Source organism: Clinocottus analis, unplaced genomic scaffold, assembly GCF_023055335.1.
Source record: "Clinocottus analis isolate CAN_PGR_092001 unplaced genomic scaffold, fCliAna1.0.p SCAF_37, whole genome shotgun sequence".
In the NCBI taxonomy this organism is placed as follows: domain Eukaryota; kingdom Metazoa; phylum Chordata; class Actinopteri; order Perciformes; family Cottidae; genus Clinocottus; species Clinocottus analis.
In genome coordinates this window covers 358,863-370,804 of record NW_027176120.1, presented here as the reverse complement: position 1 = coordinate 370,804, position 11,942 = coordinate 358,863, and the positions used below count along the sequence as shown (strand labels likewise).

At 50.8% G+C, this 11,942-nt stretch overlaps 1 protein-coding gene across 1 annotated transcript in view; it reads right to left on the bottom strand.

The window, feature by feature from the left end:
- Nucleotides 1-10,850, bottom strand: part of LOC137799606 (collagen alpha-1(XVII) chain-like) — a 23,401-nt gene extending 12,551 nt beyond the window's left edge. The window contains 23 exon segments of the mRNA XM_068596420.1: nucleotides 632-685; nucleotides 835-918; nucleotides 1,756-1,860; nucleotides 1,947-2,009; nucleotides 2,096-2,122; nucleotides 2,208-2,234; nucleotides 2,325-2,375; nucleotides 2,466-2,771; nucleotides 2,857-2,979; nucleotides 3,166-3,210; nucleotides 3,298-3,375; nucleotides 3,990-4,151; nucleotides 4,267-4,317; nucleotides 4,468-4,548; nucleotides 4,645-4,710; nucleotides 5,641-5,745; nucleotides 5,841-5,984; nucleotides 6,143-6,190; nucleotides 6,298-6,351; nucleotides 6,447-6,494; nucleotides 6,574-7,058; nucleotides 7,128-7,215; nucleotides 10,709-10,850. Coding sequence (XP_068452521.1) covers nucleotides 632-685; nucleotides 835-918; nucleotides 1,756-1,860; nucleotides 1,947-2,009; nucleotides 2,096-2,122; nucleotides 2,208-2,234; nucleotides 2,325-2,375; nucleotides 2,466-2,771; nucleotides 2,857-2,979; nucleotides 3,166-3,210; nucleotides 3,298-3,375; nucleotides 3,990-4,151; nucleotides 4,267-4,317; nucleotides 4,468-4,548; nucleotides 4,645-4,710; nucleotides 5,641-5,745; nucleotides 5,841-5,984; nucleotides 6,143-6,190; nucleotides 6,298-6,351; nucleotides 6,447-6,494; nucleotides 6,574-7,058; nucleotides 7,128-7,215; nucleotides 10,709-10,850 — 2,437 coding nt within the window.
- Nucleotides 10,851-11,942: the final 1,092 nt, after the last annotated feature.

Sequence of the window (11,942 nt, the reverse complement as noted above, 5' to 3'; positions counted from 1 at the left end):
AAGTTATGACATCGTTAATATTATTGCTTCTTACTGCAATGAGCGTATTAATCTCGCTGCTTAACCCTCTCATAATATTTTGTACTTTAGCTTCTCGTCACTATTTGTTCCACATTCATAGTTTTGTTTTGACTCTTTATTCCAGTTTATGAGTTATTCTATGTTCACTATTCATGCTACACTTCATGTCCATTGATGGTAAAGATATTTTTCCCACATTTTCTTCAAAAATAACACATTTTACCAATAAAGTGAAATATCATGAAATCAGACAGAGATTGTTGTTAGCCGTGCCGAGCGTTAACGGGGGGATGTAAGGAAACTAACCAACTAACCAACTAACTAACCAACTACCTATCTAACTATATTTCATGTTAACTAGTCTCTCACATTGGGGCAAATGTGACCCGACTTGGAAAATACCAGTTTTCCTCCAAATACCCCAAAACTTGTTAATGTTTCAACTTTGCGATAGTGGATGAATATTACACTGGAGGATGTTTGTACTTTAACCACTAGTATGTGATATTATATCTCACTAATACATAACATTATATATCACTGATACATCACAATATGTAAAAAGTGAAAAGAAGAACAATGTGAAAAGGAGATGAACCCTCGTTGGTACCTTTTGCTCCTGGTGCTCCTGCTTCTCCCTGGAAACCGTTTGGACCTTGAGCTCCTGCAAACAAATGATTACAGGTTAACACACGACTACACAACAGGAAACAACACACAAACAGTAACGCATGAGTCTTTACCGGAGGGGAACCCCTAACATACGTAAACACTGATGTGGTCTTTGAGGACTGATCAGATGTGGCCTGTAACTCCTCCGTGACCTTTGACCTTTGAGCTCACCTTTCGGGCCCACAGCACCAGCAGCACCAGCAGCACCTGGATGTCCGGCCTCCCCTTGAGATCCTGTCAAACCAGGTTTCAAGTCACAGTGTGAACACTCAGTGAATGTCTACGCTTCAACATGAAGACGTAGCGGCCAGACCTACCAGGTAGCTTCGTTGTCCCTGTTTGTTTCTGTTTCTGTCACTCACCTTGTCGCTGGGTTCAGGCTCCGCCCTCCTCTGTGATTGCAAGCCCCGCCCTCGTTGTTTCCACCTGTGCCTCGTTTCCCTGTGTCCAGTCTGGGTCCAGTCTGTGTTAAGTCTGTGTCCAGTCTGTGTTTAGTCTGTGTTTAGTCTGGGTCCAGTCTGGGTCCAGTCTGGGTCCAGTCTGTGTTTAGTCTGTGTTTAGTCTGGGTCCAGTCTGGGCCCAGTCTGGGTCCAGTCTGGGCCCAGTCTGGGTCCAGTCTGTGTTTAGTCTGTGTCCAGTCTGTGTTTAGTCTGTGTTTAGTCTGGGTCCAGTCTGGGCCCAGTCTGGGTCCAGTCTGGGCCCAGTCTGGGTCCAGTCTGTGTTTAGTCTGTGTCCAGTCTGTGTCCAGTCTGTGTTTAGTCTGTGTTTAGTCTGGGCCCAGTCTGGGCCCAGTCTGGGTCCAGTCTGGGTCCAGTCTGTGTTCAGTCTGAGTCAACGTCTTGTTCTGAGTCATTTTGTCTCTCAGCGTTCTACCAGCTACCCAGAGTGCTGTTCCCGTGTTTGGACCTGTTTCTACCTGCCGGTCTGGATGCCTCCGCCTGGCTGGACTGATTCCTGTGTGCCAAACCCGGCTTGAAGTGTTTTGAACCCGACTACCTCGCCGTGAGTCTGCGTTTGAGTCCGGCTCCCCGTGGTTCCCAGTTCCCTACAAACATCCCCTACCTTTGTCTCCTTTCTCTCCAAAGCCCGGTGGTCCGGCCTCTCCACGGGGGCCCATCGGCCCGTCCCGGCCCCTCTGACCCGCTGGCCCCCCGGAGCCTGGTTCACCTGCTCACAGAGGGAGGAGGGACTCACTCGCTCTCTCTTTCCCACTCCTCAAAAGAACAAAGCTGAGGACGTGAACTCAACGCTACCTTCACTTCCCTTCGGTCCTCTCGGTCCATCCGACCCCGGGTGTCCCGGCTGCCCGGGCGGGCCTGAAGACAGAAGAGGGAAACCGGCAGTGAGTTTGTCAGCTGCGTGGGAAGGAAACAGCCACGACACATGGTGTCCTCAGGCTCACCTGGCAGGCCGGGAAACCCGCTCTCGCCTGCAAAAGAGCGATTCACAGCCGTTACACCTGTGCTGGTCTGACACCATCACATTTTGAACACGTACGTAGGACCGCTCCTCACCTTTTTGTCCAAGACGCCCCGGATCCCCTGTAAAGAAACAGCAAGGGAGGATATCACAAACATATTAGGGAGGATATCACGAACATATCAACTTCCAAATGATTTGTGCAAACATGCCTTGAGGTCCTGGTTCTCCTCTCTCCCCCTTCAGCGAGTATGCGAGTGAATCTGGTGGCAGAGGGATGATCAAACGTCAGCGTTGAAGACGACTGTGTGGATTTAAGAGCCGTGTGAAGGCAACTCGTCCGTGTGTCGCACCTCTCACAGCGTCCGAGCGGAGTTCAGCTCTGACCAGCTGCTGCACGGCTCTCTGCAGGGCGGCGCCGTCCGGCCCCGGTCCGCTGGCCGCAGCTCCCGCGGGCCCAGCGGCGCCCGGGTCGATGCCGTTGCCGGAGCGGGTCAGGGTGGACCCGGAGGAGCTGCTGCCGACGTACGGCTGGTCCAGCGGGTCGACGATGTTGATGCCGGAGGAGGCCGACAGCCGGCTGGACCTCGCCGACGCGGCGGTGCCGGTGACGGCCTCCAGAGCGTCAACGCGGTTCTTCAGCCGCTTCACCTCCTCGCCTGCGAGGCCAGAGAGAGAGACGATGAGCCTCAGCGAGCATTGTGGGAGGTTGAATAACACGCTGCTGGGGAATGCACAGCTTGCCCAAAGCGATGAGTCCAAAGAGGAGGCCGAGCAGCAGCAGCAGGGCGAGCAGCAGGCCGAGCAGCCACTTCCACCAGCTGCAGCAGGAGCAGAAGCTGAAGGGCGACTCCGCTCTCCCGATCTCTGAGAAACAAAGAGGGTCACCTCCTCATGATGGACGGACACTTAACGGACATTTAATGACATGGAAATCATCCAGCTGACACTTTTGGATTCTTATAACACATATTTCAGCAATTCTGTTGCAAATCTAGTTTCTGACTGTGTACAACAGAGTTTAGTTGAAGGGGAAAAGACCATGTACAGTACCTGCATAGGTGGCTTTATCTTTTGTGGCAACTTTTAGGGTTGCAGCTGTAAAGAAAACAGCAAATAATTACACACTGAACTAGAAGATGTATGTGATGAATCTGACGTTTGGTTGTGTGTATCTCGGCCTACATTGAGCGTCCGTTCCTGCCTCCACTCTGCTGGATGAAAACTGCTTCTCTCTCTTCAGAGAGTCTCCAGAGGAGGAAGCTGCAAGACACACGAGACAACACGGGTCGAACGGAGGACTCATCCTTTTGGAGCGTCAGTGACCGTGAAGGCGGCCGAGGCGGTGGGGTCAGCGTGTCGGGGTCAGCGTGTCGGGGTCAGCGTGTTGGTGTGTCGGGGTCGGCGTGTCGCTGTTGGGGTCGGCGTGTCGGGGTCGGCGTGTCGGGGTCAGCGTGTTGGTGTCGGCGTGTCGCTGTTGGCGTGTCGCTGTTGGGGTCGGCGTGTCGGGGTCGGCGTGTCGGTGATTACGTGTCAGCGTGTCCGTGTCATCGTGTCGGGGTCGGCGTGTCGGGGTCAGCGTGTCGGTGACAACTTGTCGGCGTGTCCGTGTCGGCGTGTTGGGGTCAGCGTGTCGGGGTCGGCGTGTTGGGGTCAGCGTGTCGGGGTCAGCGTGTCAGCGTGTCGGGGTTGTCGGGTCGGGGTCGGCGTGTCGGGGTCAGCGTGTCGGGGTCAGCGTGTCAGCGTGTCAGCGTGTCAGGGTCAGCGTGTCAGCGTGTCAGGGTCAGCGTGTCAGGGTCAGCGTGTCAGCGTGTCAGGGTCAGCGTGTCAGGGTCGGCGTGTCGGTGGTCCGGAGCAGCAGTACTTGGTGGTCTCACCAGAGGCCTGAGCAGGCGGAGCAGAGAGGAACAGCTTCCCCGTGTCTTTGGTCATCACCAGCCGCTCTGTCTCCTTCTTGACGGGAACGTTCTCCTTCTCTATCAGCACAAACTTGAAGTCTCTGGCCGAGGCGTCGTCACCGGCGGGACTGCCGGGTCTCGCTGCGAGACACCAGAAACCGGCTGTGAACAACTGCCACGTCCTCGTGATGGAGCCGTGTGTCATGTGACATATGACATGTGTGTCCCTGCACCAAACCGTGTGTCAGCAGCTCACCTGCAGTGGTGCAGATCCCGGTGCCGGACATGTTTTTCTGCACACCGTAACCTGTGAGGAGACAAGCTCGTTTAGACGGGTTGCTAAAGGAAACCACACTGCCTCTGTTTCCTCTTTGAAACTGACGGCTTGAATCTTTTCCTTTGCAATGCGGCCGCAGTAGCATGACGCTACCATACGTTGTGTTCTTAGCGTCAGCACCTATTTGTGAGTTGGTTCCAGCAGGAGAGAGGACCATCGGACCGGAGCCGGCCAGGTTATTCTGAACGCCGTACACAGGACCTGAGACGGGGAGAGAGAGACCACATATTATCTCCTGCCAGTGCCAAAGGAGAAGGACGTGACATCACAGTGGGGACGCGACAGGAAGAGGATCACCTGTGCTGCCAGCAGACGGTCCAGCGCTCATGGAGGAGGAGCCGAGTGTCAGGTTGTTCTGAACACCTGCACAGCAACAACAGAGCACAGACGTCCATCTGTCAGAGCCGGCTAAGAGAAGCTAAACTAACTAAAACATCAAGTCCTACAAGTCAGACGTCCCTCAATCTCTCTACCTGTCTCTCAGTGTCTCTACCTGTCCCTCAGTGTCTCTACTTGTCCCTCAGTGTCTCTACCTGTCTCTCAGTGTCTCTCAGTGTCTCTACCTGTCTCTACTTGTCTCTCAATCTCTCTACCTGTCTCTCAGTGTCTCTACCTGTCCCTCAGTGTCTCTACCTGTCTCTCAGTGTCTCTACCTGTCTCTCAGTGTCTCTACCTGTCCCTCAGTGTCTCTACCTCTCTCTCAGTGTCTCTCAGTGTCTCTACCTGTCTCTACTTGTCTCTCAATGTCTCTACTTGTCTCTCAGTGTCTCTCAGTGTCTCTACTTGTCTCTCAGTGTCTCTACTTGTCCCTCAGTGTCTCTACTTGTCTCTCAGTGTCTCTCAGTGTCTCTACTTGTCTCTCAGTGTCTCTACTTGTCTCTCAGTGTCTCTCAGTGTCTCTACTTGTCTCTCAATGTCTCTACTTGTCTCTCAGTGTCTCTCAGTGTCTCTACTTGTCTCTCAGTGTCTCTACTTGTCTCTCAGTGTCTCTACTTGTCCCTCAGTGTCTCTACTTGTCTCTCAGTGTCTCTCAGTGTCTCTACTTGTCTCTACTTTTATTAGCAGACCTCATTTACCTTCAATAACTAACTACCGTCTCATCCAGGTGGAGGTACATGAGCCTCCACCTGGATGCTTCATCTAGTTCTGCTGTTGAAGCTGGTTACCAAGTGGACCCTTTGGCTTTAAAGGGTCTGTTCACCCAAATCTCAAAACTGTTTTATGGGGTTAACGTGTCCGTCAGACACAACGGCTCCTGTGGCCTCAGGTTGCTGCTCGCCGTACACGACCGACCTGCCGGGAGAGCGCTGGAGGAAGAGGAGGATGAGGAGGACAGGTGGTTGGTGTTGTAACTGTAGCTGCTGCTCATGGCGCCGGACCAAACGCTGCCGTAGTGGTCTAGCAGGGAAGACAGAAGGTGTGTGTGAACAACATCACAGGTAATGGGTGTGGATACGTGTGTGTGTGTGTGTGTGTGTGTGTGTGTGTTGCACCTGCGTTGCAGCTCTCCGACATGGCCTTGCTGGCCACGCTGGCCTTCCTGGGGATGGGCAGCGTGTTGTCGGGGGTCGGCACGGGGCCGGTGGCGGCGGAGCTGTTTCCTCTCAGCAGCCGCTTCACGTCGCCCAGCTCCGTCCCTGCACAGCAGAGCTTCAACGTCAGCGCTCACGCAACGCTGTCAGTCGACGCGACCGACAAAAAGGTCAACAGTCAACAAACCGGCTGTTTGTCGTGATGCCGCCGCGACATCGTGACCTCGTTCTCTAGAGGTCATATGGGTATGCATGCTACTCACAGCTGGCCGGGGGGGAGGCGCTCTGCAGCCGGGCTCTGATCTCACTCTCTACACGAAGCACAACACGTGTACATTGAGCAGGACTTTGGTGACATGCACAGTACAGGTCACACCTGTATTGATATGCATGGATCATGTGACAGCAGCCGGCCTACCTCTGCTCTGGGTTCTCCCTCTGATGGCACTACTGGAAGCTGCGCTTGAAGAGCCTGAAAGAAAAGTAAAGAAAACACAAAATCGTTGTCAGTTTGAATGTATGTGGCTCCTTCCAGATTATAATCTGAGCTTCAGGTGAAACCCTTACCGTACTGCTTCCTGTTGGACTCTGGAGAGGAGTTCGTGCTGGAACTCTCTGAAACGTGGTGACAAAGGAACGATCAGATCGGCTTTCAGTTTGCCGTGAACGACTTGACCTCTGACCTCCGACTCACCGTAAAAGACATCCGAGTGAGCTGCCGCCATGCTGGTGCTCATGCTGGTGCTCATGCTGGTGCTCATGCTGGTGCTCATGCTGGTGCTCATGCTCTTCCTCTCTTTTGGAGCAGGTGAATGAGCGACGGCGGAGGACGCTCCTCTCTTCGCTTCCCCGGATCCTCCCGGGCCGTAGCTGGTCCTGGTCACCGATGAGACCGTCACCGCACCGAGACCTCCATCCCCTTTTCCTTCTCTGACACTGCTTGTGACACCAGAGGTCACGCTGGAGGACATACCGGAGGACACGTTGGAGGTCATGCCGGAGGACACGCTGGAGGACCCTCCTCCTCCTCCTCCTCCTCCGGCGGCCCTGAACATGACCCCTGAGCCCCCCGAGGCTGCTGACCTCCCTCCACCGGAGGACACGCTGGAGGACACGCTGGAGGACACGCTGGAGGACCCTCCTCTTCCTCCTCCTACTCCTCCTCCTCCTGCTGCTGACCTCCCTCCACCGGAGGACTCAGCAGAGGAGGCTCCCAGCGGTGAGATGCTGAGGCCTGCCGGTCCAGACGAGCTGCTGGACGTGAACATAACTGTGCTGCTCGAGCCTCCTGGTGCAGCTCTCCCACCTGACCCTCCTGCACTCAGAAAAACCTCCCCTGAAGCAAGAGAAGAAGATTCACCACCGCACTGACCATTCATCACATGCTTTGCTAAAGGTCATTGTTGTTCCCCTCATCTTTAACAGCAGATATCAGAACTCTCATCAAATACTCAGATGACACATCCCAGAGACGCTGACGATGGCGTATAACTAATTGCCTGAATCCATTTTTTTAACTACAAGACTGCACTGGCAGCATTTACATTTGACCTTTACTGTGAATATCTGTTCGTACCTGGTAGTATGCCTGAACATGCCTCATGCTCCAGGAATCCTTCCACCTGTATGAGATGGATTTATGACAGCTATAGAACATAGTTCCTGGTGCTGCCCAGGGCAAAGACCTTCCTTGTCTCATAAAAAACATCTGGAGGCTTGGCGGCCTCTAGCTTCCTCTAGGGGGAACATACGGGAATAGCATGTTCAATTCTCCCCCAATGTCCTTTAACGTTGCATTGGAGGATCTCTCTGTCCAGCAGGGGGCAGCAACACAGGCTGTAAGTAACACGGGCATTCAAAATGTTCAAAACCCTCCTGGAGAGACAGAGGCGCACTAGCATTCATCTGCAGTTGTCCTAATATCAATACTCGCTCTCCTTGCAGCTTAGTCTTGTTCTCCCTTCACTTTGTTGGTGCTGGGAAAGCAGCGTACAGTTGGTTTTATCACACAAACAAGACGAGGAGCTGAATGTGTCTGGGCTCTGACCCGCTGGGTTCAAGTCCCACACGGAACAAGAACAGGATGTGTGCTGGTAGCTGTGAGCTGACGCATGTAAATGTGTTTTTGTCTCTGCAAAGGCCCCTCAGTGAGTTTAGAAGTTGTTAAGTGTCTTAAAAAAGTGTTTAAATGAGCCGACTGAACTCTGTAAAGAATCCCTATTTGCTGTTGATGACGTCCTGCAGCTCTCTGTGTGTTGGCTTCGTGTGTCATGAACAGCTGCAGAGGTACAAATCAAAACTCCCCGGGATGGATGAAAAGTAATAACACCATTTAGTCAGTTATTATGAAAGAAATTAAGATTTAACTTCACAATCTACCGTTTATTATGCAAGAAAACAATCTAAATATGCATGCAAAGTGATTAAGATGTCGGCCGAGTAGAGAACTACTTGAAGAGTCAGTTTCACAGCGTCGCTGTGACTCGATCCTCCTGCAGATAAACTCTGACTCTCTGACCTGAGGTGAAGAGGTAAAGACCACCACCTTTTGAGATCTCACCTCTGCCACTTCCTCCTCCAGCAGAGCGGACAGTCGTGGCTGCGGTTCGATTGTCCATCAGCAGCCGCCGCTGCCGAGAAAACACAACACACTGTTTTTCTGAGGGAAAAGGTACTTTTATACTGTGTGAAAGAAGAGAAAGAAGAGCTGGAAAGTTACCAACGCCTGAGGCGTCACACACACACACACACACACACACACACACACACACACACTTGTTTTGTGTGGTCGTATTTGGTTCCTTTGTCGCCGTGCTCCTGTGGAAGCAGCTCTATAGCATCGTTTGATGTGCAGGCCGGATGCAGCTGTATAGAAAGGGCGTAGCTCTGTGCTCACTTGATGGATGTGTCGCTGCCTTCAACAAAAAGGACCTCGAAGGCGTGGACAGGTGAGGAATATAAACCTCTGCTCAGCAGTCAGGAACTAGAAGTGACCTGAAGCGGTCGGAGCAGAGGCGTACAGCTCACTGACCAGCAACCGACTCCTCGAGCAACAACAGTTACATGACGGAGACGAGACTCTGCAGAGCTACTGCTTCATATTTAATACTAATGTCCTGTTTCAGCGAGTCACATGTCACATGTCACAGAAGCTACAGACGCCTCCAGGTCTGTCTCTCTGGGATTAAAGACTTTTGTCAGTAACATTCACAGTGAATCCTGTGAAAACTGGTGTGGTCTGTGTGCAGTTTGTGTTTCTTTTAGTCCAGTTAGTTGTTCCTTGTGGTTGGAGTTGCGGCCTTCACTGAGAGGACGATACCATTTTAAATTCATCAGCATTATCAGACACCGTTGTGGTGCCGACTGGTCCAGTAGCTCGCGGTGGCTAACGTTAGCTACGGTTAGAAGACTTTATCACTGGTGTCCACTACAGTTTAGCATCCAGATTATCTCACCAGCTGTGACAGAGTCTCGCTTTAGAGACCTGAACATGGAATAATAAGATATTTGGTTCATTTTCTCATGGTGGTTTTGTAAAACATGAGCGAGATTATGAGTTGATTTTGCTTCAAAATCCTATTTGCATTGTAAATGAACATTAAAAGGACTTGATGTGTTGCTCTCACATCTGGGACGACTAACAGTCAAACTCACTGAGAACAAGGTGGCACCGCGTGACATAACTGAACATACACATGGCGGGTTCAACGCTATATTTGTGTATTTGTTTCCACCGGCAGGTCAGAAGGTCAGTAGGTCAGGTACTTGCCCAAAGTACATTTTTGCCCTTACTACAAACACCATGAGGACCACACTGTCACGAGCTGCACTCCCTGAGGAAACATGGTCGCATTTGGAAAGAAACAAACGACATCTAGCATAGCGGCGCTAACATTAGCGTACGCTGCTAACGTTAGCGCCACTAGAAACACGCATCCCCTTCAACCTCTTCAACGAGTGTCGCTGTCGCAGGACGATGACCTTGAAGAGCTGCGGCCTGCAGCGGCGGCTCGGTGGAGCAGAGCTGCTGGTCGGAGCGGGACGCGCTGTGATTGGATAATCTGCACTCAAGGGGAGGAGCTTGGCGAGAGGGTCAATGCCTTTTTAGATTGACATGCCGGACACAGCGTCTTACTGGCCTTATTGACTTGTTGTTGCGCTCTGTGTTGTCACACTAGTTTGCCAGAAGGAGCTGGGTCTTCATGGAAACATGAACTTCATCTGACTTGATGGGCATCGAGCTGGAAACGGGAGTGAAGCCGTGAGCTCAGTGTCTGTTGATGAGTTTTGCATGATTGTTTTTTTCATCCCTTTCACACATTTTGTGTTTTTGCTAATCTAAAAGCAATAACTGTACTTCCTGCTTCTATCTGCAAACACTTTACCCAAAACTTAATTCACTCAAGTGCTTTTTGTTGTTGTGTGATGTAATCACACACTGCCACTTCCTAAATGTTATTACGTGTGTCTGAATGTACTATGTCATGCATTGTGCCTTTTATTATTTCTTGCTATTTGATAGATCAATAAAGCTAATCTAATCTTTAAAAGACATTTTTAAAGTTAAAGAGACTCGGGACATACAAGCTGAAGTCATTATCGTCATTACAGTTTTCACAGCGATTACGGCTGCTGTGACTCGTGTGATTACTTTGAGGTGCTGACCTCAGGTTTCACTTCACTGAACAGAGCGGTCGTGAGTTTTCTTACCTTTTAGATCATTTGTTCAGAAGAAATCCCAGCAGAGAAGACAGAGGAGTCGTCCCGCTCAGCACATCTCAGTGGTAAAGTCCAGGTGCTGAATGAATACGCCGCGCAGCGCCGCCGACCTGCATGCGTCTGACTCGTAGCTTCAGTCGACAAGTCCCGACACAGTGGGACGGGCCCCTGACAGGCCCTGTGTTTGGACAGCAGCCCCGGGCTCTCTGAAGCCTGGAAGACGGGCGGGGAGAGCGTGTCGCAGGACTCCATCGATGGTTACGGTTCTTTCTTTTCTCCACGCTCGTTTCATGTGTGGAGACTGAAGCTCAGGGCTTTGTGAGTCTCATGAAAAGAAGGTGACTCTGAAAACAAAAGCATTGTTGTAAAGGACAAGTGAAAACATCTGAAGTGTGGACAAAACGATTCCTGCTCATATAGAGGAAGTGTAGATCATGGTTCATCTTATTGAATATGAGCGGTAAACAGCCACAAATCCATCTCTGCTGGAGGGCAATGTGATGTCATGGCTTTGTTTACATGCTTCTAGCTTTACAGTGGCAGCGAGGCCTGACTCGCCCACCAGCACCGACACTCTCACGTGTATTTGCGTTAAGCTGAGAAGGTTCACATGTACACAACTTCAAGCGGCTGAAAAAAGAATAAAATCCCTCTCATATGATCTGGTGCACGTAGACAAAGAGAGTTCAAGCAGCAGAGGGAACAACAATAACTCAACTGGAGGAAGTAAACACGCCAGATGGTGTCGAGAGGTTCTCACATTGTTGTGACTGCTCTGGATGAATACTCGGCATCATAATCTTCAAAGATGTCTCATATTATTCAGGGAACCGTAACATTTGAATTGATTTGTACAAACTGTATAAACTTTGGGCCCATTGAGGATGAGAAATGTCTAACAAAGACAAAGACATCCATAATTACTGCATAAAGAGAGTGTTTCATTATTAGTAGGGTCAAATGGCATTGGACCATATGCATGCATGATGATGATGATGTCACACACTGGATGATCATACTGTCACTGTCACTCAACAGGAATTTATTTCCATTTATTTATTCCACTTATTTTCATGTAGCTGTTATGTTGTTTAAATTCACATTTTGCATCTCTAGCAGCAGTGTTTTGAAAGTGAGGCTCCTTCTTAGAGCCCATACATCTTTTTTATTGGTCCACATGGAGTCTAGTACAAAAGTCACTCCACATAAACATTAATGATATATAAAGTCATTAAATATCATTATCAAAAGCCAAGAAACCATCTTGAACTACCGACCCAACCCCGGGATGGAGCTGTGATACTGAGTGTGATCCAGTCTGAATCCAGAGAGATTAGATTGTCT